Source organism: Mastomys coucha, unplaced genomic scaffold (assembly GCF_008632895.1).
Source record: "Mastomys coucha isolate ucsf_1 unplaced genomic scaffold, UCSF_Mcou_1 pScaffold21, whole genome shotgun sequence".
Lineage (NCBI taxonomy): Eukaryota > Metazoa > Chordata > Mammalia > Rodentia > Muridae > Mastomys > Mastomys coucha.
The window spans coordinates 96,249,447-96,272,651 of record NW_022196904.1 but is presented as its reverse complement, the minus strand read 5'-3'; the positions used below and the strand labels follow the sequence as shown (position 1 = coordinate 96,272,651).

At 43.4% G+C, this 23,205-nt stretch overlaps 1 protein-coding gene across 1 annotated transcript in view; it reads right to left on the bottom strand.

Moving 5' to 3' along the window:
• Syt9 (synaptotagmin 9) overlaps positions 1 to 23,205 on the bottom strand; it is a 176,247-nt gene that overhangs the window by 28,717 nt on the left and 124,325 nt on the right. Inside the window, exons 4-6 of the mRNA XM_031387774.1 lie at positions 18,965 to 19,085; positions 16,716 to 16,887; positions 14,389 to 14,518 (exon numbers count right to left, since the gene is read on the bottom strand). Of these exons, the coding sequence (XP_031243634.1) occupies positions 14,389 to 14,518; positions 16,716 to 16,887; positions 18,965 to 19,085 (423 nt within the window). The remainder of the gene's footprint in view (positions 1 to 14,388; positions 14,519 to 16,715; positions 16,888 to 18,964; positions 19,086 to 23,205) is intronic.

The following is a 23,205-nucleotide window of genomic DNA, read 5'->3' as shown; positions in this document are numbered from 1 at the left end:
TTCTTTTTTTGGCCTTTTCTTATTCTATGAAATATTTACATTTCTTGCTTTGGGGAGGGAAAATCTATTCCACCCCCATGACCCTTTATCTTCTTCAAGTTACTAGCCTATCTCTGCCTTCTTCCTTTTCCATCAAGTCACCTGAAGGAGTCATCTATAGCCACGGACTCCACCTCCTTACTTTCCAATCCCACCTTCTTTGTTTCCTTTCTCTCCAATCAGGATGCCTCTAGATATCATCACTCCCTTGAAACTGCTTTCCTCAATAAGAGGCAACCACAAAAACTCGTGTAGTCAGTCCAGCCTGTGTTCAGAATTACTAGTAGCTTAGGGATAGCACATGATATTGAGGAATAACTTTATGTATATGTATAGGTACACATGTGTGTACATGCATGGACATGTTTACACCCACAGAAATACACAGGCATGCGGAGGCAAGGGGACAAACTTAGGCATTGTTTGTCAACCAATTCCTGCTATTTTGTCTCTCATTTGATTTGGAACTCACAAAGTAGGCTAGGCTGGTTGGCCAGAGACAGGAATCCACCTGTTTCAGTTTCCCCAGTACTGGGCTTTTAAGCATACAGCACCGTTTCTGGGTGTTTAAATGAGTTCTGGGGACCAAACAGTCCTTGTGCTATTAAGGGAAACTCTTGATTGACTAAGTTATATCCCTAGTCCATTAAACAATTTAAAAATATTATCAAATTGAGATAGAAATTTATTTGAGCAGCTGTCAAGCCTTTAATTTGCATGGCCTGCTGTGTCTAGTGCTATTAATGAAGTCATGTATCTCTCCCTGGACCCTGCTTTTCTACCAACTCCTTGTTCTGATGGTCTTGTCTGCCTAAGAGCCTTAGACCTGCTGATGCTCTTCCAGAATTCTGTTCTCCTCCACACTCTTGTCCTCACCACGGAAGGGTGGCAAGATCTGGACCTGACCAGTCTGAACTGAGGTCCCTTCTCTTCACATTAAGGCCACAGCTGAGTCTAGAGTCATCTAATACGGATATACAGGCCATCTGACTGCAATCTCTCTCAGTTCAGGAAAAGCTTTTCAGCCAAGTGATGAGCTTTCTGATATGCTCTTTGCCAAGGGATCTGGGAGCCTAATTAGTCTTTGGTTAGCAGATTATTGGCACATTTTCATTGAAAAAAATTAGTGAACCAGCCTGCCACTGTACAGAGAGCATTGTGTGTGTGTGTGTGTGTGTGTGTGTGTGTGTGTGTGCGTGCGCGCACGTGCCCCTGTACACCCTTGTGTCCATGTAGGAGGAGGATGATTAAAATCTAAGTAACTGTTTTGAATTCAGTGTGCCTTTGAGAGGAGCGTCTTTTTGTGGGTAGTAAGTACAAGACACTGGACTTCTTTAATTGTCCCCTTCTTCTATCAATGGCTTCCCATTTTTTCTGTCCTTTATTCCAGGCCTCCTTTCCTGACATTGGTAAACAGTAGGACCATCCATCTGTCCAACATGATGATCTGGCTATCACTCCAAACCCCTCCCTGCCTCTGACTTTCCATATGATGTTAGCTCATAACCTATCTGAGTCAACTCCCCTCTCCAGAGCCATCAACTTCTGCCTTCAGCTTCACCACACCCATCCTGACCACGCTGTCATCTGTCTCCAGCCTCCTGTCCAGTTCCTCCAGATGGTCAGCATAGTCCCTTTAAAATATCAATTCGAGCATGCTGCTATTCATCCTAAAGTCATTCCAAAGTTCTGATAGAAAGGGTATCCCCACACCCCTTCCTGGTATCATCTGTGTTCCCCGCAAGGCCCTGAGTTCAATCATCTCAGCTGCTGTCCCAGTGCTGATCCACCCCCTCACCATTCTGTGCCTTTGAATGTACAGATCTCTCCTTTCCCTCCTCCTCTTTGCTCAATGGGAGAATTCTTACCCATTTCCAAGAGCTTGCTCAAATAGGGTTGGCATGTGTCTGGAGGCATGGGAACTCTCTCACCTACGCTCCCTTACACACCGTGAAAACACCAATCATATTACTGGTTGCAATACACCGGGACAGTCTACTGTCCATCTTCCCGGCCAGCCTCATGAAAGCCAGCACTTAGTCTTCACCCCTGGAGCTGCAGCACTCAGTATGGGACCTGGCCCCCAGCAGGAGTGAAGGAGACAAGTGGAAAGAGCACTGTTATAGCAGGTGGGACTCACCTCCAACACAAATCGCCACTTCTTCCTTCTCTGGCCTTACAACATGTGTCTTCAATGACCAATGCACAGTTAGTATCTCTGTGCTGTTTAACATCTAAGGGTAAATCCAGCCCATAGCAAAGGCTATACATTTGTGGTAAAATAACTTACTTGTGCTCATGAAAATGTAGTAATATAAACTCAGGGAATGTAGCATCCTATTCAGAGTCTAAAACCCAGGTATTGATTCCTGGTAAGTGCCTGTGAAGCAAATCCTAGAATTCAGTACTTTCAAGTGAAAGGCTAGAATAGACAGCCGGAAAAATGTGCACATTTCTTGTGTGTGTGTGTGTGTGTGTGTGTGTGTGTATGTGTGTGCGCACGTGTGTGTGAAAGTCTTGCTATTAGCCATGACTGGCTCAGCCTCCTAAGGAAAGGGGCTACAGACACATAGTAGCACGCCCAGCTCAAAGGTGTTCTGTGAAGCAGGGGCAAGCACACTGAGGAGCAAACACACTGCACTCTAATCCAGGTGTGGCGGGGAACTTGTTTCAGTGTTGTGCTGCAGCTTACATTTCAGACACCAATATCTTTGTGAACCACAAAAACCTCAAAAGTGTGTAGGAAAGGGGAGGGAGGAGGAAAGGAAGGAAAAGGAGGGGGAAGAGTCAGGGAGAAAGAGGAGTAACTTGGAGTAACCCCTCAAAGTCGTCCTCATCTGAGTGCTCGGCAGTAACACCATGGAAGATTAACTGTTGAGGCAAGGGATGTAGCTTAGTTGGCAAAGCACCCACCTAGCTGGTATGTGCAAGGCCCAAAGTCTGATCTCTGTCATCACAGAAAAATAAAATAAGAATCTTAAGCTGGTGTCTTCTAGACAATCTGAGCACTCAGGAGGCTGAGGCTGGGGGATTGTAAGCTCAAGGCTAGTCTGAGAGCCACTGTCTGTAAAAACCGATGGGTGGTTTTTACAAAAAAATATCAAGATTTTTTTGGGGGGGTGCTGAAAAAGGAAAGACATTTGCTGGTGGATTTTATTGCCAGGGCCACTGTCAGTCCCTTTCCTATGTGCGCCATCTAATCACAACAGGTTGTTTCCAGCTGGCACTAATTCTGCTGACAGGGAGGAAGCCAGTCCTCAGAGCAGTCAGGTAACCTGCCCAAGCTCGGCAGCTGTAAGTGACAGAGCTGGTATGAGACCCCCCACACCCTACCCCCGATAGCTTGCTGGGATGTTTAATTGGGCCATGGATTTCTCTCTGATTAAATGATTTTGCTTTCTTAATTTCTTGTTGCTTCAGTCAGTGTGCTTGCATGAATCTGTTTGACACATTCATATTTCAAGTCAAACTTTAGGAGTGAGTTCAAAGAAAACCTGAACAGTTAATGGTTGGTTCATGGAAGGGGGCATTCTTCAGTGGCATACCTACTGGCAAGACGCCCATGCTCCTGCAAGCAGTCCTAATGAAACTCACTGAGTCATGTAAAAAAGACAATCAAAGTAGGAAGGGGACTGCTTGGGAAGAGAAAGGAGTGATAGGAGCAGGAGGGAACACAAGAGGAGGAGAGGGTGAATATGCTCAAAATACATTATGTACATGCTTGAAACAAAAACATAGGGGCTGGAGAGACGGCTCAGAGGTTAAGAGCATTGTCTGTTCTTCCAGAGGTCCTGAGTTCAACTCCTAGCAACCACATGGTGGCTCACAACCGTCTGTAATAGGATCAGATGCCCTCCTCTGGTGTGTCTGAAAACAGCTGCAGCATACTCATACATAAAATAAATAAATCTTTTTTAAAAGAAGAAAAGAAACCAGAGAAACACATTATTATATAATTAATATATGTTATGGCTGGTTGCTGCTCTAGCATTTGTCTGTCTTCCAAGTCTGCTCGTTCTTCAATTTCTTCCGTCACATGGAAGGACTTTTATGTTACAACCCCCACACCACCCCAATAGCTACCCAGCAAGCAAATCCCATTTAGTCTCATAAAACCTAAAAGCAGAAGCCATACGTTGTTCTCTGAGTAGTGAGGGGGTTAGAGTTAGAGCGAGCTCAGTGCTTAACTTCTCATTCCTTCTAGAATGGGACTGAGTGCGGCCTGGAATTTGGTCCAGATCCATTGTTTAGCAGTTGGCTCCCACATTACCCTATCTTATGGAGTGCTTGTCTGTAGAGCTATGGTTCTGTGTTTTCTGAGTCCCACTTCCTCTAAACCATATAGTAACCATGTAAACAAAACCAATGGCTGTAGCCTCTTCCCCACAGCCTACAACATCCTTAGCCACTGTCTCTTAATAGGAGAACAGTGATTTCTGTTAGGCGGAGTGGGCCCTAGTTCTAGTCAGAAAGCAGCTGGTTGCGACCATCATAGGCTTGCCACTATCACAGCACAGTGCTGCACTCGGACCACAGCTGAGTAAGAGTGTTGATGACTTCCCTCCTTTGGCACTGTATTGAGAGCTCAGTACTATTTCTAGTCCTGATTTTGCTCATCTTCTTCTACTGACGGACCTCATACTTAGCAGGACAGTGTCCTGGGCACCCATGGATTCAGATACATTCTATAATGATGAGAAGGCTATATATCTGTGCTTTAGGGCTTGAGGGAATTATTAGCTTAAACCAGTTAAGAGGAACATGGTTTGGATCGAGTAGTCCTCAAAACCTCCCGTGTGATTCAAAAATCCTTTTCTTCCCTATTCTTCCCTCTCTTACTTTTCAAGGAGCTCATCTGACAGCAGCAACTGGAGCCGAGAGTGATTTTCCTGTAATAAGGAGAGGGTTTCTCAAGGTCTTTGTTATTAACTCTTTTATGCTCACTGCTATGTGGAGGAAGCAAAAAGCTGGATCTGATGTGGATGGTTTGCTTGTGTAAGGACTTAGATTCTGCCCTATTTAAACAGAGGACCAACAGTGCTGTGTCTGATTTTCCCTTGTTACATGGCTTCACTCAGTTTTGATTTCCTTCTCATTGTTGATGAGATTTCTATCTAGGTTAACCTGTTCTCACCTATGTTGGTTTAATACTTGAAAAATAAGAGGATATTCTACAACTTCTATGAATAAAGAATTTAAAAATGCAGCTGAACAATAAAATTGTACGGCTTCAACCAGGTATGATGATGCCACCCTGCAGGCCCAAAGAGGAAATAGAGGGCCTGCTCTCCTATGGATTTGAGGTCCTGGGATATAATCTTCCATAGTCAAGTGGCCTTGGTTGTCAACTCATTCCTGGACCTTGAATCCTAAAGAGAGAAGCACTCCCACACAGTTCAGTTCCCCCACCAGTGACCCAGCCTGATAGGCCAGGATCCTCTACACGAGATCCTACTCCAGTCCTTAAAGTTTGCAGTTAAAAGGTCTTCTGTCCTTTTCTGGAATGTCAATTCCAGTAGAGGGAGGCTTACTCATTAACCCTGCAGAGAAGCTTCTAGAGACAGGACATAAACAGATGATGCTCAGTATCATATTGATAAATTCTGGATGTCTGTGTATCTAAGGGAATTCCTGTCTTCTCTTGGCAAGCAGGTATTGCTTGGCCCAAGTCAGGCTTGTTTCTTAATGTTATTCTGAACACAAACAGTAAGGAGGGTGCCTTGGATTTGGGGCTTAAAGTACCTTAAACTACATTATATATAAGCTGCAGAAATGTATCACCCACAGTTCTGGATATCTGAAGTCCAAGATCAAGGCTCCAGTGTTTTGGTGTCTGGTTAGGGCTAATCAGCTCTGAGCCTTCATAAGGCCATGCCCTTCTTGCTTTGCCCTTAAGTCATAGGCTTCCTTATAAGGCCCCAGTTCTATCAGTATGGCAGAGACCCTTCACTTGACCATTCCCCACCTCTTAATACTACTACCTCACCGGGGATCTGATTTTAACAAGGTTTCTTTCTTAAAAAAAACAAAACAAAACAAAACAATGACACCCCCCCCCAAAAAAAAACAAAATCAAACATTCAGACCATCACAGAGATAAAATGTAGATAAGGCCCAGAGAAAAACACAAACAGATGTGGATTTCTTTGGATCCAAATTTCTATGTTCCCTGCAGAGACTTCATTAAGCATTAATAACAGGAAGAAAAATCCAGAATGTTTACATTTTACAATTTGTAGTCAGTCTTAATCTTTTTGGATGGCATTTACTTGCTTGATTGGTTTTATGACCTTTCTCTACTCAACTGTCAGTCTGAACATTTATTTATCAATATTAAAGTACCTAGCAGGTGTCTGTCACACAGCTCCTCAGCCACACAGAACACAACCACATTGACGTTTCCTGTTTCCTACAGAATGCTTGTTCTGGACAGCTGGAGTATAATGCATCATTGCACAGCAGGTGCCTAAAAGTTGAGATTGCTTTATGTAATTGCCAGCAATTTATAAAGTTTTCCTTGGTTTTGAGAAAATTCTCTAAGATTTTCACTCATAAATGCTATCACATATCATGCTCTGAATTTTACTTAAAGTGGGTGAAAAGATGTGATCTTACCACTCCTGGTTGCCAGCTTTCAACACAGTAAGATTTGTTACTTACTACTTAAAAATAAAGGGGCAGGAGTAAAAGATAAAGTGACTAAAGCTATTAATGTTAAAAGTTATTTTCAATTTTTAATTACATATCTTTAGCACACATGTGCACATGCATGTGTGTGTATGCACACACGCACCCATGCGCAATGGCACACACGTGTGTGAAGTGTACAAAGTGAGCATGTATCACAGCACTCATGTAGAGGTGAGAAGACAATTTGCAGGAGTTTAGTTCTCTTCTTTTGTGGGTTGGGTCGCAGGGATTAAATTCAGGCCATCAAGCTTGGTAGCAAGTGTCTTTCCCAGCTAAGACATTGATCTCACTGACTCAATTTTCACTTTCATTCTAAATCAACTGAAATATGGGGAAGGAGACTCCATGGAGAAGAATGGGTATATGACCAAGCTGAGAAACTGCTTTTGATGGGGAACTTTCTGTAGTCCCTTCAGTTCCATGTTTGAGCTAAATTCTCCCTGGAAAGTTCCAGGCAAGGGCCAGTTCCTAGGATGATGAGCAGTTTAGCGTCTGCAAGTGGCTCTTTCAGGAACATCATAAATCAATGATTTATTTCCTCTGTGAAGAAAGCATCAGCCCATCCCATGTGTCAGCAAGTCCCCTGTGAATGCCGTTCTGGAGATGCGGGGAGCAAAAGTGCAAGTCCACTGCCATCCACCTTCTGTGTTGTAACTATTGGAGCAAACCCTCAATGGCCAGAAGGAGCCACAGTAAGGTGATCTGGGAAGGAGAGGGCCGTGAAGACAGTTAGCTGTCCACTCAGCGGAGACGTTAATATCCACCACACCGTCGTCATCTTTTCTGTCTCTCACAGTTATTCTGAGTGCTTCCCTGCTTTGTATGATTCCTGTCTCTACAGACCTGTGAGGAAGTTCTGGATTTTGTATCTTTTCTGAAAATGAGAAAATACTTAGGTGTCCTCTCTTTCTGTACAGTTTAATGTGGGAAGGTTTCTTGTGAAAGTCTCAATTGTCTTGGTTTTGTTAACCACTTCCCTCCCACAGCTGCAAACACAATGTACCCATTCTTCTCCATGGAGTCTCCTTCCCCATATTTCAGTTGATTTAGAATGAAAGTGAAAATTGAGTCAGTGAGATCAATGTCTTAGCTGGGAAAGACACTTGCTACCAAGCTTGATGGCCTGAATTTAATCCCTGCGACCCAACCCGCAAAAGAGGACTAAACTCCTGCACACTGACTGTGCCCACTCATGCAAACTATTTTCTGACCACTTAAGATCCATTGGAACAGGTTCTAACAGGTGTGTTAATGGTTTCCTATGCTGACCATGAAGCACCACTTTATCTTCACTGCAATCAGTTCAGCTCAGGGCACCCTAAGTGCTCATGGACCTGCTTTGCTGTATCCCACCATCAAAAAAACAGGTCAAGAATCTCAACGGCAGGTCCTTCCTACTACCCCCCAAGATCCCACGCTTTTCCTTTTCTTTTACATCCACAGATGGTACATCAAGTCATGCTGTTGTATAAAACTGGGACTGAAATATTTTCCTGGTGAGAAAAGTCAACTTAAGGGCCAATGTCCTTGTCATTTCCCGAATAGTTCTCATTCAGGGTACTGCCTCTGGGGTACCTGTGTGCTACTTCTCTCTTATGAAAGCAGGTACCAAGTACTTCAGGACCCAGTCAACCACATCAGCTCAATGGGAGTCTCGTGTTTTACTAAGAACTCTCAGTTCTGAATATTATCTTAGTTGTGCTCAAAATGTAAAGCCATGGTGATTGGTTAATTGGAAGGATGGAGGAAATGATTTCTGTTCACTTCTTAATGGAGAAGTAATCAAAAGCTTGGTGTGACTGAGAACCCGCTCCATTTAAACACGTGCTACAGAGTCACACTCAGTAACCTACGCACCTTGTCCCCTTCTACTCTGGGTTCCACTGAATGGAGATTCTGTATCTTCTATATAAAAGGAACCCAGTTGATTCCATTACACATTTCTTTTGTTTATTCCTTCCCAAACTCATCAGATATTAACTATCTATGTAAACAGGATTGGTCTTTCAGTATCTATGAATCATGTCCTATGCACTTAATTAATGTAAACTGGAGGCAGGTAACAGAGTCAACAATCAGTCTCTCACCAAATAAATAAATAAATAAATAAATAAATCATAGAGATGGGCCCTGTTGAGGGAAAAGAAACACTTCTAATCTCTAAACATTTCCTTTACATGTTCTGAGGGTACTTTGACATCTAGGACATAATTCATAGGTAGAGAAGAATAACACTATGTTAGAAAGGGAGTTTCTAGAAAGCCTTTGGTAAAGTCCCATGAGGACACACAGTGACCCCTCAGAATGCAGGATACACAACAATCATAAGAATTTTACTGAGCACTAGTTTGATACCAGCTGTGGAGCTGCATTTCACATAGATCATCTTTGTGCCTTCAGTAAAGCCACACCAAATCCCAGAAGGACAAAGCCTGGGAGCAGGAAGAAGTGATTCTGGTTTACCCCAAGTTTGAAACCCTATGATCAGATGGACAGTAGCAGGAACTAAGTGCAAAAGTGACCCCTGGACTAACACGAGCCACAGGAACAAGAGGTCAGTGGGCATCAAGTGGACAGGTCTGTGATGGCACCCAGGCTCCCATACATAGCTCCACACACCCTTTCCATTTACAGCCTTTCTTGAAAACTGCTCCTATTGCTTGCCTCTGCACTGAAGAGCAACTTATTCAGTGTTTAAGTTGCACCTTTGGATCATGGAAGCAACCATGATCACTCTATTGAGTTTCCCTGTCTTGCTGGTACCTTTCTCAAGAACTATCATCCTTACACTGTTGATGGAGTGGGTTACCAATTACCTTTCTATGAGCCAGCCTAGGAAATCAGATGTTTTCTCCTGGGAATGTGTAGATTCAAGACTCCAAGTGGGGCTCTGTTGAGCACTAGATAGGAAATATCTAGAAATGTTTTAAAGAGGGCACTGATGCAACTCTGAGGCAAGACTCCATAACTGATGTTTGATTTAGGTTTATCACAGCATTAAATTTATAGCTTTACCCCTGAAAAAAAATTATAGCTTTACCTACCGAGCCTGAGTAGTACACAGATGACTCTTGTCATTATTGTATGTCCTGTGCTACTGGACTGTCTGGAAGAAAGGGTGCAACGGGGTTAATCAGGTGATTTTTACATGTTGATATAAAGCCTTTCTGGCCTGATACACATGTCTGCACAAAGGCTAGACATAAGGAGAAGATGAATACACACCAAGCATCCTAGTATAGGACTGGTATTATATATATATATACATATATATATATGTATATATATATACATATATATATGTATATATATATACATATATATATATGTATATATATATATATATATAAACATCTTATTTCTGTGGCTCATATTAGTCCAGGGGCCACTTTTGCACTTAGTTCCTGCTTCAATCTATCTTATCATAGGCTTTTAAACTTGGAACAAACCAGAAAACTTTACAAATACATATATATTGCATGCATATGTTATAATTCTATAAATGGGGTTATTATTACATTCTATGAATCCAGATAAGAACTTTACCATATATCTTCAGACTTTACCATATATCTTCAGTGGATTCTGTCATTATCATCTCAGAAAAGTGAAACATGATTTAAACAAATGGCATCTACATCTGATTTCCCATAATTCCAAGTCTTAATCCAGACATTACATAGCACTTCACAGGGAAGCTATGTAAAACCTGGAACTATTGCCTGCTAATCTCCTGAGGCTCGGGATATAGGTCAACTCGACCTTCAGGAGGGTGAGGAAGGTGTGAGGACATGACCAGATCAACACCATCTTATCCTGGATGCAGGAGGAAGATGCTGTGATAAGAAAGCCCTTAGCACTCTGGTCTCCTACAGTCCTACAGAAGGGGCATTCTTATTTCTAAGTCCCAGGAAAATTGCTCTGGGAGAGCTTGCATGGTTTTTTGAGATAATGACATTATAAAGGGTAAAGAGAAAGGCACCCGCTGACCTTTGGGTGTGTAATGAAGCCATGCCAAGTCCCAGAGAGAGAAACGGATTTTTGAATTCATTGGATCTGAAGACTCCACCTGCTACCTACCCTGGCAATGTCATGGTATGCTTGCTATAACCCGGAGTAGACGGCCAGGTCTCTGCAGGAGCAAGGGTTCATTTATAACTTAGTCCCTTGGTCCCTAGCAGAATGCTGATTCTGTCAGGCCAACCTCCTTTCACACTACATGCCAACTCATTCTTATTCTTATGAAGCATGCCCTGTACCCCATAATATATGCTTACACACACATACGTGCACACATGCACACATACTTTTTTTTTTAAATTTAAGAGAACATAATAGCAGATTAACTTTACAATTGAGTTAAAGGGGAATAGGGTAGACCTTAAATCTATATACTTGAGTTGGGTGGTGGTGGCCTATGCCTTTAATTCTAGCACTTGGGAAGCTGGGGCAGGCAGATTTGTGAGCTGGAGGCCACTTTGATCTAGAGGAAATTTCTAGGATAGCCAGGGCTACACAGACAAAAGGTGTCTCCCAAAAACAAAACAAAAAAATCTGTCTGCCCATGTCTGGCTAAGTGCTGAGGAAGCCACTCTTCTAACCCGAGATGATGCTCACTGGGGCTTCCTAGCTGTTGCCATGAAAACCAACATGGGTGTTACTTCCTTAGCCACAGAGTTCTATGAGAACACACAGAGACCCCTTAGAATGTAGGACATACGATAATGGAAACTTTACTGAGCACTGGTTAGGTGCCAGCCATGGGGTGGCATTTCTCATAGATGATCTATCATAGACTTGATGATCAGTCACAGGCTGCTTGCTCAGCAGTAAAATTACCTAGGTTCCACCCCAGCACAGTGTAAAATGGGTATGGCGGTATAAACCTATAGCCTTAGTACCTATGAGATGCAAGGGGACTTAGAAGTTCATTCTCCACTATATAACAAGCTTAAGGCTAGCCTTGGCTACATGAGACACCATCTCAACCCACCCACCCCCTTAAAAACTGTAATCTCTACAACTGCCCATGAGAGACAGGCAGTTATGACAACTTGACTGATGAAAAAAATCAAAGGTGAAGAATAATCAACCAGCACGTGGCTGCACAGCATGTGAATCTAGGTCCACCCCACTCCAGCACACTTACTTCCCAGCACTGCCTGTGATCGCCTCCGTCCAGAGTGGCTGACAAAGCATGGTCCACCTCCCACCTTCTTTAATCTCATCTGGTACCATTGCCCTAATTTTGCCAGCTGCATGTTTATTTTTAAAAGGGAAGGCAGCATTTCCCCTCTGGAGAAAGAGCTATAGTTCAGGACATGACTTCACAAAACAGGCTACAGAGAAGAGCAGCTTCGCTTGCCTTTCATATCAGGGACATAAGCATTTCATTTCCTTAGTTCCCCTGTAACCACTGAGAAACAACCATTGTATTAGCTGAAGTAGCTCTAGCCACTGTACAAATGACTCCCAAGTTTCATTACTTTAACCCTCAAGATGTTTATTTCTCACTTATGTAACTATTGAACACAGACTTGCAAAGAGCTTGGGAGCTAAGAGTTTAAAGAATACCTCCCAGGGACCAAAGTTACATGACTTTCTTATCTCTAAAGTAGAAGAAGCCTCCACAGGGCTTCCTACCCCTACTCTGTGATGCTCCCACACCTGGCATACCATACCCTACCAAGGGCTCCTGCCTGCCAAGGCAACAGAGAAAGTCCTGCTTGGTTCAGGGCTCATTTCCCAGCCCCCGTGGACCTTCCTCCTTTCCTGTTACCTGTCATAGAGTTTTGACACTTCTGACCGCAAAGGAAAATTTAAAGTAGAAGTAACTTCCAAGGGTACAGGAGGTAGATTACAATGCCCACTGCTACTCACCAGTGGCATCCTGTAGCAGTTTACTAAGCCCATATATCGGGTCCTCTGAGAATTCCACGAGGAGCTGAGGAAATGAGGCATAGTTTCCCTGGCTCTTTTTCAAGTGGCTCTCAGGTCTTGAGGTCTCCCTGAGGGATTAATTTTGATTTCAGAAAAGAGAGGTTTGCATTCTATGGTCCAGAGGCTTGCAAATTTGGGGACTCTAGTCTATCACTGAATATAACTAGTGTCTTTCTGTACCATTCCTTCAAAGGACGCATCCTCTTGTCCTCAAGCCTGGGTTAGAGCCTCTCTTTCTCTCTAGCTGCCTGTATGTTTACTCCACCACACTTACCTTACTGTCAAGGGCAGAAGACTCACCCACGCTGGACAGTGATCTCTTTTGCTTTCAGGGTGCTAATGCATGGAGAAGCTGTCTACACTGGGAGAACAAAGGAAAGTTCTCTGCCTGGAACCCATATACCCTTGGTCAATGACCCTCATTTGCTATCTGGGGTACTCATTTCCAGCAGCTCCAGTCTCCAGTAACCTCAATGAGCCCCCGACCCATATGTCCCGGTAGCTCACCCTCAGAGTCACAAAGCTTATCTGTATGCACTTTAATGACTCACACTCCATTTCATACACTCTTTGGTCAGTGAGAGGGTCAGTGGGTTAAGGTACTTGTCTCTAAGTTTGACTATCTGAGTTCAGGCTCTGGGGCCACCAAGCAGAAGGAGAAAACCAACTCCCAAAAGTTGTTCTCCAGTCTTGACATGTGTGCACCACTAACATGCAAATACATTTATGTATATACATAAAAAAATCTGTCTTGAAGTATCTATAAGAGCTACAAAGAAAGTGATCTCTCGTTCGCATGTGTGCTTCATGTGTCTTCGTGGCATGTGATCCTTAGAAACTTTTCTCAGTGAAAATCGGTGCTGAGAGAATGCCCATGTAAATGAGTCAATAAACAGAGACAAACTGAAGAATGCATGAGAGGAGACCAGAGGAGTGAGTGGATGAGAGACAGATGCAGGATGACAACCAGTATGCATGCTCCCTTTCTTTGCAAATAAAACCCTACTTCTACTTAGGTACATAACAAAAAGAATGTATTTATTGCCTTCCTTTGAAAGTAGACACATCCAAAATCCTGTGACTACATCGCATATAAGAACCAGTATCTTGGAAAATCTCAAAGAGAACCCTGAAAGAAGTGCTGTGTGTTCTTTTGACCTTTTGCCTTGTTCCACATTTTTGTGGCATGAAAGATAAGATGGGTTTTGAGCTCAGCAGCCACACTGCATAATGAGGTAACTTCTGGGACAGTTAAGCTGAAAGATGGGAGAGTTCTGGGCTTCTGTTGACCATGGTGCCACACTGTTCCTTTGGACTTGCTGTTATATAGGGAAGAGAGAAATTTACTTTCTATGCATTGTTGTTTTGTGCTTTGTTATTTTGTTAAATAAACCTGAATCTAGTGTCAAGCAACAACAGACTTATAGATTAGAGCCAGAGGCAGTCCTCATGCAGATGGCCCCCAAAAGCCAACTCAAAGCTGTAACATGGAGTCAGAGAATACGGATCCTTTAAAAAAGACAATAAAAATGTTCCTGATCCAAACGTCCTAGCCTGGTGGACAGAATATCCTGTGCAAGGCACAACAGCCCCGGAGAAATGTCACCAGGGACAGTGCTGGGGACAGAAGAGCCTGGCACATTCATGCTCTTAACAGCTGCACATTTCAACAGCAAACCTCGTCATCTACAGAGTGTACCACATCGGGGTAGGTCTTACCTCCATCAGAGAGTGCCAGTGTGCGATAGGCTTCCGAGGATATGACAGCATCTCACTCCAGTGGTCTCTGCCCAGCCGCTCAGCTTCGTTGCCTACTTGGCACACACCGATGACCTCATTGTGACCTACACTGTGAAAATGGGCCACAACAAGTTTTTTCTTAAAATTTTGGTATGCAGAAATAAAAGAAGCAGTTCTCAACCTGTGGGTCACGACCCCTTGGAGGGGTGTCATACATCAGATATCCAACATATCAGATATTTACATTACGATACACAACAGTATCAAGATTACAGTTATGAAGTAGCAACGAAATAATGTTATGGTTGGGGGTCACCACAACATGAGGAGCTGAGTTAAAGGGTCACAGCATTAGGAAGGGTGAGAACCGCTGCGTGAAAGCAACAACTCAAACGTGTGGGGAAAATTTAGAAGTGGTGGGCTATGTTTTTTTAAAAAACTACTTCTCTAGTTTAAGACTACAATCCAAACTAAGCATCAGAAAGACCTAGGGCTTAATACTTGTTATCTAAGTTTCTTAATGCTGGCATGAGTTCATTTGGTCTTAACAATCTCTGCTCAAAGAACTTCTTGATTGGACCTAATGATGCTGTTTCTGGTTCTCGAGGCTAAGCTGGAGCTGGCTTCCAGATTTACGGAATGAAAAGGAACCCTCAGGGAGAAGTGATGTATATAACCCACTCAAATTCCCACAAGAGGCCACCATGGATGGTGTGGTGAAGGCCGGTGGGAAGGGCTCCTGGGTCTCCTTGCTCCTTGTTTCATTAGAGACTACTGCCATCATCTTTTGTACATCTCTTTCTATGTTCAACTTTGGTTCTTTGAGTTTTTAACTGTGATAGACACCCATCTCCTTAAACTTAGGGCTGAAATTTTCTGTGATTAGGTCTCTGAGTTGAGTCATTTTACTTTTTCCTTAGAGAGGAAAAGTCCCTTGAAATAGCTGGAAGGATGTGGCCCAACCTTGGACTCTTCATGATGACCTTGTCTGCCCCGAAAAGACAAATAGCTTCTATTCTGCTTGCGTGGGGAGAAGAAGAGGTGGGAATATACTGTCTGGGATAGTTAAGTCTGTGCTCATTAAAATCAGATGCACGCAGAGGCCCTGTGCATACTGCCATGGGTTTTTCCAGGCCACTGTCATGAGTTTACTAATAATTGAATTGATGCAGAGATCACATAATCAGATTTGTTGATGCAGGAACCTTGGCAATAGCTTGGGAAGCGCTGCCCTAGCCTTCTACAACTGGTGGGTGGCATCCCCTCTGGGGACCTGGCACTATGGTGTTGTATGCTTCCAGAGAAGACAGGGCAAGGTCTATGCCCAGCATGGGCTGCCACACTCAGGAACAACTGTGTCAGAAGACAAGGCATGCTTTGTGTTGGGATCTACTGGAAAGCACTGAGGTCAGTGAGGCTGCTGTGCTGATGTTTCAGAGGTAGATGGGAAAATTTCTAGCTACAAATAATATTTGTAAGATTATATTAGAAGTCAGACTGATTTTTTCTTTTATAATTGTGCCCAGACCACGTGGGAGGTTTCTAATTAAAAAGAGACTTTGCATTTCAGTCTAATGACTGGTTTAACATGTATAATTCCCTGTTGGTACTTCCTTTGCATATTAAAATGACTGTTTTTCAAATCTGTCCTTTAAATACACAATTGGCTACAATGCAGGCTATAAATATCTCCTCTGTGCTGTATTAATTAAAAAGTCTAGCATCTTATACATTTTAATGTACCCTGCCATCCATACTGATTCTAGCATTTTCAAGAGAACATTTCTATGTTTGCTTTCAGACTTAAGTGGATGGAAATGATCTTTATTAAACAGTGCAAGAAGGAAAAAAAAAGATCGAAGTTATATATTTAGAAACATTGGTGGTGTGGCTAAAATAATCATTCTGTATTTTGGTTAGAAGCTTTCTACTAAAGGAGTTAGGACTGCTCAATGAAAAACAAGACCTGTGGGACTGTAGTTCTTCATAGAGAGATACCAGGAAGTATGCAAATATGGGAAGGGGAAAGGTGGCATGTGGGAGGGTGGAGGAGAAGGAAGATAAGAAAGGGGGAGGGAAGAGATGAGCATATTAGAAGTACTGTAATAACAGGATTCTGCACTACGGTTTGGACGATGTGACTCCCTGTCAGCTTGCTTCCCACAGGCTGCCCTTTCAGTCACTGTATCCTGGGACCCCAGCTGAGCTCCCTAACACAGCTGCTGCTCATGTGGCTGCTTCCTAATCTGCCCATCCTGCTCCAAGAACAGTGAGACTGCACAGAGAAAGAGCTCCTGACATCTCACCGGTCATAGTCCATGACAGCTATGGACAAATGGATCTGGTCGATGCTCTCAGGAGGGACGTCGAAGACTATGGCTTCATTGTAAACGGGGTTAAGCGTGTTCCTCTTGGTGGATGTCTTCCTCTTCTTCAGTCTCCGGCCATCACACATCAATGAGACTTTCACGTAGGGATCTGCACAGGCATGAGAACAGAATATTGTGAGGACAAACGGAGATGCTGGGAATGTGCGGCCAGTGCAGGACAATTCCCCTTCTCTGTCTGGAGTCTAGAGTTTGAGGATTTTAATTCATGTGATACGTGATGTGGGTAGTGACTACTTAGAACAATTAAGTTATTCATTCAAGAAAAAGCACAGGACACTGTCTCCTCAAAATTCATTAAATTTAAAAATAGGGTGAAAACATCTGTTACCAAATTAGATAATATGCCAACCAGAATTCAGGACCAGCCTGCCTGTGAAAGGAAGAGAATCAGACATCTCCAAGGAGTGGGAGACAAGACTCAGTGTCCCAACTCTAGGCTATCCATGGAAACCTTTGCTTAAAGATTGGGCCTTTAAGCAGGGTATGCTTCTAGTTCTATAAGTTCTGAATTCGTAGAGAATGGGGCAGCCTGTGTGCACGAATGGCCTTACGAACTGGGAACTCCTGGGAATGTGTTTGCAAAGGGAGAAGCTGTTCATTAATCAGGATGGGAAAGGACAGGACATTCATAGCATAATAACCAAGGCAGATCAACAGGTGCTGAGGCTGGCGGCTTTCTGGAAGGTCGCTTCTGGTCCCACTAGCTTCTCAGTACCATGCAGCTCGAAAGGGAGTACTGTATCTCTCGCTTAACTACAAGCCACCCTGACTCCTTATCCCTTCCAGAAGGTACTTTAAGCCAGAGGTGCTGTATCCTTTCTTGTTTTTTTTTTCTTTCTTGCTTAGAACCAGCCAGGAGTATAGAACAGAATATATCAACAGTTGGAGTAAATGGCAGCCAGTAACAAGCTTGTCATGCAAGTGTAAGATTTGAGTTAGACTCTCCTCCCTTCCATGTTCATACTTGTACATGGTAGGTGGCATGCACTCGTAATCCCAGCGCAAAGGAAGTAGAGACAAGAAGATCCCGGGTATTTCTTGTGCAGCCATAGCCTAACCATGAAGCCCAGGTCTCAATGAAAGAACCTTGCTCAAAAATCAAAGTCAGGGATGGCATTTACTCCAAGATGTTGATATTCTCTATGTTCTATACTCCAGGCTGTTTCTAATCTCTGGCTTGAAGTACCTTCCAGAAGGGGTGAGGAGTCAGGGAAGGCATTGCGTAGTTAGGCACAGAGATACAGAGCTCCCTTTGTAGCTGAACGGTAGTGAAGGGCTCCAAAGGCTGACCTCTGGTCTTTACATCTATGTGCATACACAGGTACCCACATGCACAGGCGCTCGCACACGCGTGTGCGCGTGCACACACACACACGAACACACACACATATACACACACACGAACACACACACACACACACGAACACACACACACACATACACACACACACGAACACACACACACACGAACACACACACATACACACACGAACACACATACACACACACACACACACACATATGAATGCACATGTGCATACCCCAGCAACAACAAAAGAATACATTGTATCTCAGGCTCTTTGAGTTCAGTGGCCATGAGCCAGTGTTCTGTGTGATAGTGGCCACGTGGTCAAAACCGATATGAATGTGCATAGTATGAACTGCACAATGAGACATTTTGTGTCAGGGTTTACAATGTAAAGGTATGTGTTTGGTTCACTGAAAAACACACACACACACAAGCTATAGTTCATGTTTATAATGAGTCAGAATTGTCTCTAATCTTCAATGAGCCTAAGATAATGAAGTTAGAGGAAAGACCTAACAGGGTAGACTACCTCAGGATATGCAAACCGTAGACTGAGTTCCAATTATGGCAAAGGAAAGGCTCAAGAGTCAAATAACATCATGTTATTATTACACTACATGTTTTTATGTTCTTATATATATTAATTCAGTTAATCATACAACACCTTAATGGACCAGATACTAATCTTACTCTCGCTTTACAGATGGGAATTTGAAGCCTAGAGTGGTTAAGTGACTTGTCCAAGATCACACAGCACTTAGAGGTGATATGATTAAACCTAGGCAATCCAGATCCAAGGTACCATAATAGGAATTTGATAATGTGCTGAATTAGAACCAGATGAAGAATGTCCTACCTGATGCTCCAGTTATGTCCATCGCCTTTAAATTCCTTGCTTTTATGATGGTGATGGTCAGTCTGCCAGCCGTTGGAAGATAGCAGAGGGAAAACATAAGTTCACCCAGATCCACATTATCCTGTTCAGAAAGCACAGAGCAGAGCATTAGGAAGTGTCCACAGCCCACGTGCACGAGGCTCAGCCGCAGGGCAGGATTAGGAAGGACCAATTTCAGCTCATGACACAGAATCTCCACCCCTGTACTGGGGTGGCTGTACATCTACGGAAACACAACTCATTTGTTGATTGCAGAGCGGAGGAGGCTGTCCACAGAACGCCACCACACACACAACCCACATGTACAACCTCATATAGGCTCTTCAGCATTCCCAGAGTGTCCCTCTATCTGGCTCTACTCATATATTTGTGAGAGTCATGGTTCTTAGCACAAAGCCAAGCAAATGGAGCCTCATGGGGCTGATCACCCCAGCAGAGCTCAGAGATTCTGCTCACGACCCCACCCGGCTTTCTGGGGTCTTTCCAGCATTTCCAGCATTTCACTCGAATGCTATGCTTGCCTCTCTACATAGAGCCCTTGAATGAGCCGCACTATCCCCACACACTCCTGTAGAGCCTAGTCTCCCCCATACTCTACACTGCCATGTGTATCTTAGAATACTGCAAATAACCTCTGTGGATCAATAGCAGGTGGTCCCATGAGTTCCAAGAATCTTCTGGCCCCTCATTAACTCTGGACAAGAATACTGCATGATCACAGTAGTGGCAGCCCTTGACCTCATGTTCCCACATAATCGGACACACTGGGACACAAACCTAGTCCTGCACAGTACCCATGCAGGGAGAAAAGTTCAGAAGCCAGACTTTAGGAAGCCCTACTGTTTGCTCCTCAGGGTTCCACTAAGCTATATCCCATCTCTGTCTCAAAGAGCTCCCATTCCCTCTACTGGGATACTGGGAAGGCATCTCCTTGGGTAATGTACAGCCAATCCAAATAGGTCAGAAAATATGAATCTCTTTCTTTTTTTTTTCTTAAAGCCCAGGAGAGTGTAGCTAGGAAGAGGGGAAAAAATCCAGTTCATTTAGTTTCAAATTCTGTGAGACACCTGAGGTTATAGATCCGGGTGCCTGTGTCTAATTAATACAGTTTCATACTGACAATGCTTTGGGGACTTGGGTTCTAGCCCTTAACATCCACAGCCTTCCCTCCCCTTCTGGATTCTTGGAGGATGTTTCTATTTTTAGAAGCACAGATTCAGCTTTGGAAGGTCACCTTGCCAACCTCCTGCCTTGACTGCTGCCACGGAAGGAGGAGGCAAAGGGATCTGTTTGGTAGCTAAGGCAGATGGATTGGTCTGTGTCTTCAAGCATCGCATGCAAATAAATCACATCACCTTGCAGCCCAGTCTGTCCTGGTCTCTGGAGCCTTGGTTCTAGACACCTGGGTGGCCAGACCTTTCCCTGTGGTAAGAGGTTGGGGAGCATTGTATGAGAGTGGGGTTTCACAAATGGCAGGTTCTTGTTGCTGTGTGGTGCTGTGTTCACTTCTGCAGGAGCCCAAGCTTCCCTTTGCTTTCTATACCCCAGCCCACCCCTGTGTCCCTGAATTCTATGCTCCCTTTCCACAGTACCTTGCTCTCTTGTCCTACCTCATCCTGCCCAGAGAATCCCAATTTGAGAAAGTAATTCCAAAAGTGGTCAAAATCATACCCATGAAGGTTCCATAATCAATACTTTCAGCATATATTTCCTGAGGGCTCACACTGTGTACCTCACTCTGAAAGACTTGCAATGGGAAATGCACTCTTTCTACTTCTGGCTTTCCAGGCACATAGTTAAATGTGAAGTGTCAGATTCCTTCTGTACTAAGTATGTGGAGTTGTGGCTTTTTCCCACCATGAATCCAATTCATAAATATTTCTTTTGTAAGACTGTGTACTCATGAGTTGAAAGGAAACAACAAAACTCTCAGACAAAAATCCACGATTGTATCTTTAAAAAACATGTAAGTTAAACAAATAATTTATCAAAGCAAACGTTTTTGATCTGCAAGTGATTTAAAAAGAAATCTTCTGTATGGGGGACTGGCTCTGCACTTCTCTAGGATGTGACAGATAAATCATGGATGGTGGAACACTCCCAGCACTTGGGAAGTAGAGGGAGGAGGATCAGATTTAAGGTCTTCTCTGGCCACATAAGGACTTCAAAGGCAGACTAGGCTATATGAGACCATGCCTTGAAAAAGAAATCAGTGTGTATGCATTTTCTAAAATTTTACTTTTGGGTGTATTTATCTATAAAATAATGGCATAAAGATCATGCTGAAATGATGGCTCAGTGGTTAAGAGTGCATGCTACTCTTATAGAGAACCAGAGTTCAATTCCCAGTACCCACATCAAGAGGCTCACAGCTCCAGGGGAACTGATGCCTCCCCACCTGCATTTGGCTGTACAAATTGATGTGCTTGTACACATGTTTGCACACACAAAATTTTAAATGAGTATTAAAATATAAAATGACAGTAAGATTCAAAAGCTGAAAGATTTAAGTAAAGCAGTGAAAAAAAATCCCCCATTCCCATATACACCACTAATGCCACTCTTCTTCAGGGTAACACTGAATAATTATTACGGCATTCATCCATTCATCATTTGTTCACTTACTCTTTTATATTTATTTCATTTTATTCATGTGTTTTGACTGTGTGTGTGTGTGTATATATATATATATGTATATATATGTATATATATACATATATATATATATATGCACCACATGTCTGGTGTCCATGAAATAAGAAAAGAACAACGCATTGGTCCCTTGGAACTGGGATTAGAGATGGTTGTGGACCACCACGTGAATGATGAGAACTGAACCCGTGTCCTCGGCTAGAACAAGAAGTGCTTTTGGACCACCGGATCATCTCACCATCCCCTCATTTCCTTAATCTGAGAGCACCTCTTTTTGGCTATAAGTTCAGCATTGTTCTCCCAGAGTCTTGGATCTGACTTTGCGATAGGAACTCAGAGCCATCATCCTTTGAGGGACTAGCACATCACTGCATTTGATAGTAATGTTGCTTTCCCATCAGCTGATATAGGTTTGGGGTCAAGAACCTGTGGATCTCTCCATGGGTGGACAGTCCTGTTGCAGGATTTTCCCTGTCCAAGCACATGAGGGCAGCAGGAGGCCTGTGATTGGACAGGGAGAAGGGAGGCAGAGCTAAGAGTGGCAGAAATGGGGAGAGTAGGAGGGAGAGAAAAAGGAGAATGGAGGCCAATGTGATGATATCATAATGTTAGAATAGTTGGGATAAAGCTTTTTCATTACCAATTAGCTCTGAAATTGTTATATTGGCATCTTATAAATTGTGATTTTATTGATACATCTGATTAGTTAACTACAAACTTTAAGAGTTTTTTTTTTGTTGTTTTTTTTTTTTTGAGACAGGGTTTCTCTGTATATCCCTGGCTGTCCTGGAGCTCACTCTGTAGACCAGGCTGGCCTCGAACTCAGAAATCCACCTGCCTCTGCCTCCCAAGTGCTGGGATTAAAGGCGTGCGCCACCACGCCCGGCTTAAGAGTTTTTTTTTATTAGATATTTTCTTTATTTACATGTCATATGATATCTCCTTTCCCAGTTTCCCCTCTGGAAAAAAAAAAAAAAAAAGAAAAAAGAAAAGAATAGAAAAAGAAAAACAAAAACAAAAACAAACAAAAAAACAAACAAAAACCCTGTTCCCTCCCCCTTCCCAAACTTTAAGAGTTTTAATTCTACCGGGTAATTGAGTGTTGTGATGGCTGACTGTGGGGCGCGAGGGGTGTTGCGTGGTAGTGAGAGGAACTGGGGGTGGGGCGCCAGAGAGTTGGCAGGCTGAGAGACCACCAAGATGACAGCACCAGGCGGGAGCCCTGTGGCCCAGCAGGGCCAGAGAGTTGGCAGGCTGAGAGAAGCAAGAGTGCGGAGAGTTGGTGGGTTCATTTTTTTTTTTTATTAGATATTTTCTTTATTTACATGTAAATTTCTCCCTTCCCAGTTTCCCCTCTAAAAAACAAAGAAACAAACAAAAACAACAAAAACAAACCCCAGCTGCCTCCCCACTCCCTATGCCTGCCACCCACCCTCTCCTGCTTATAGGCCCTGGCATTCCCCTACACTGGGGCACAGAAGTTTCACAGGGCCAAGGTCCTCTCCTCCCATTGATGATCGAATTTGCAATCCTCCACTATACACATGCTG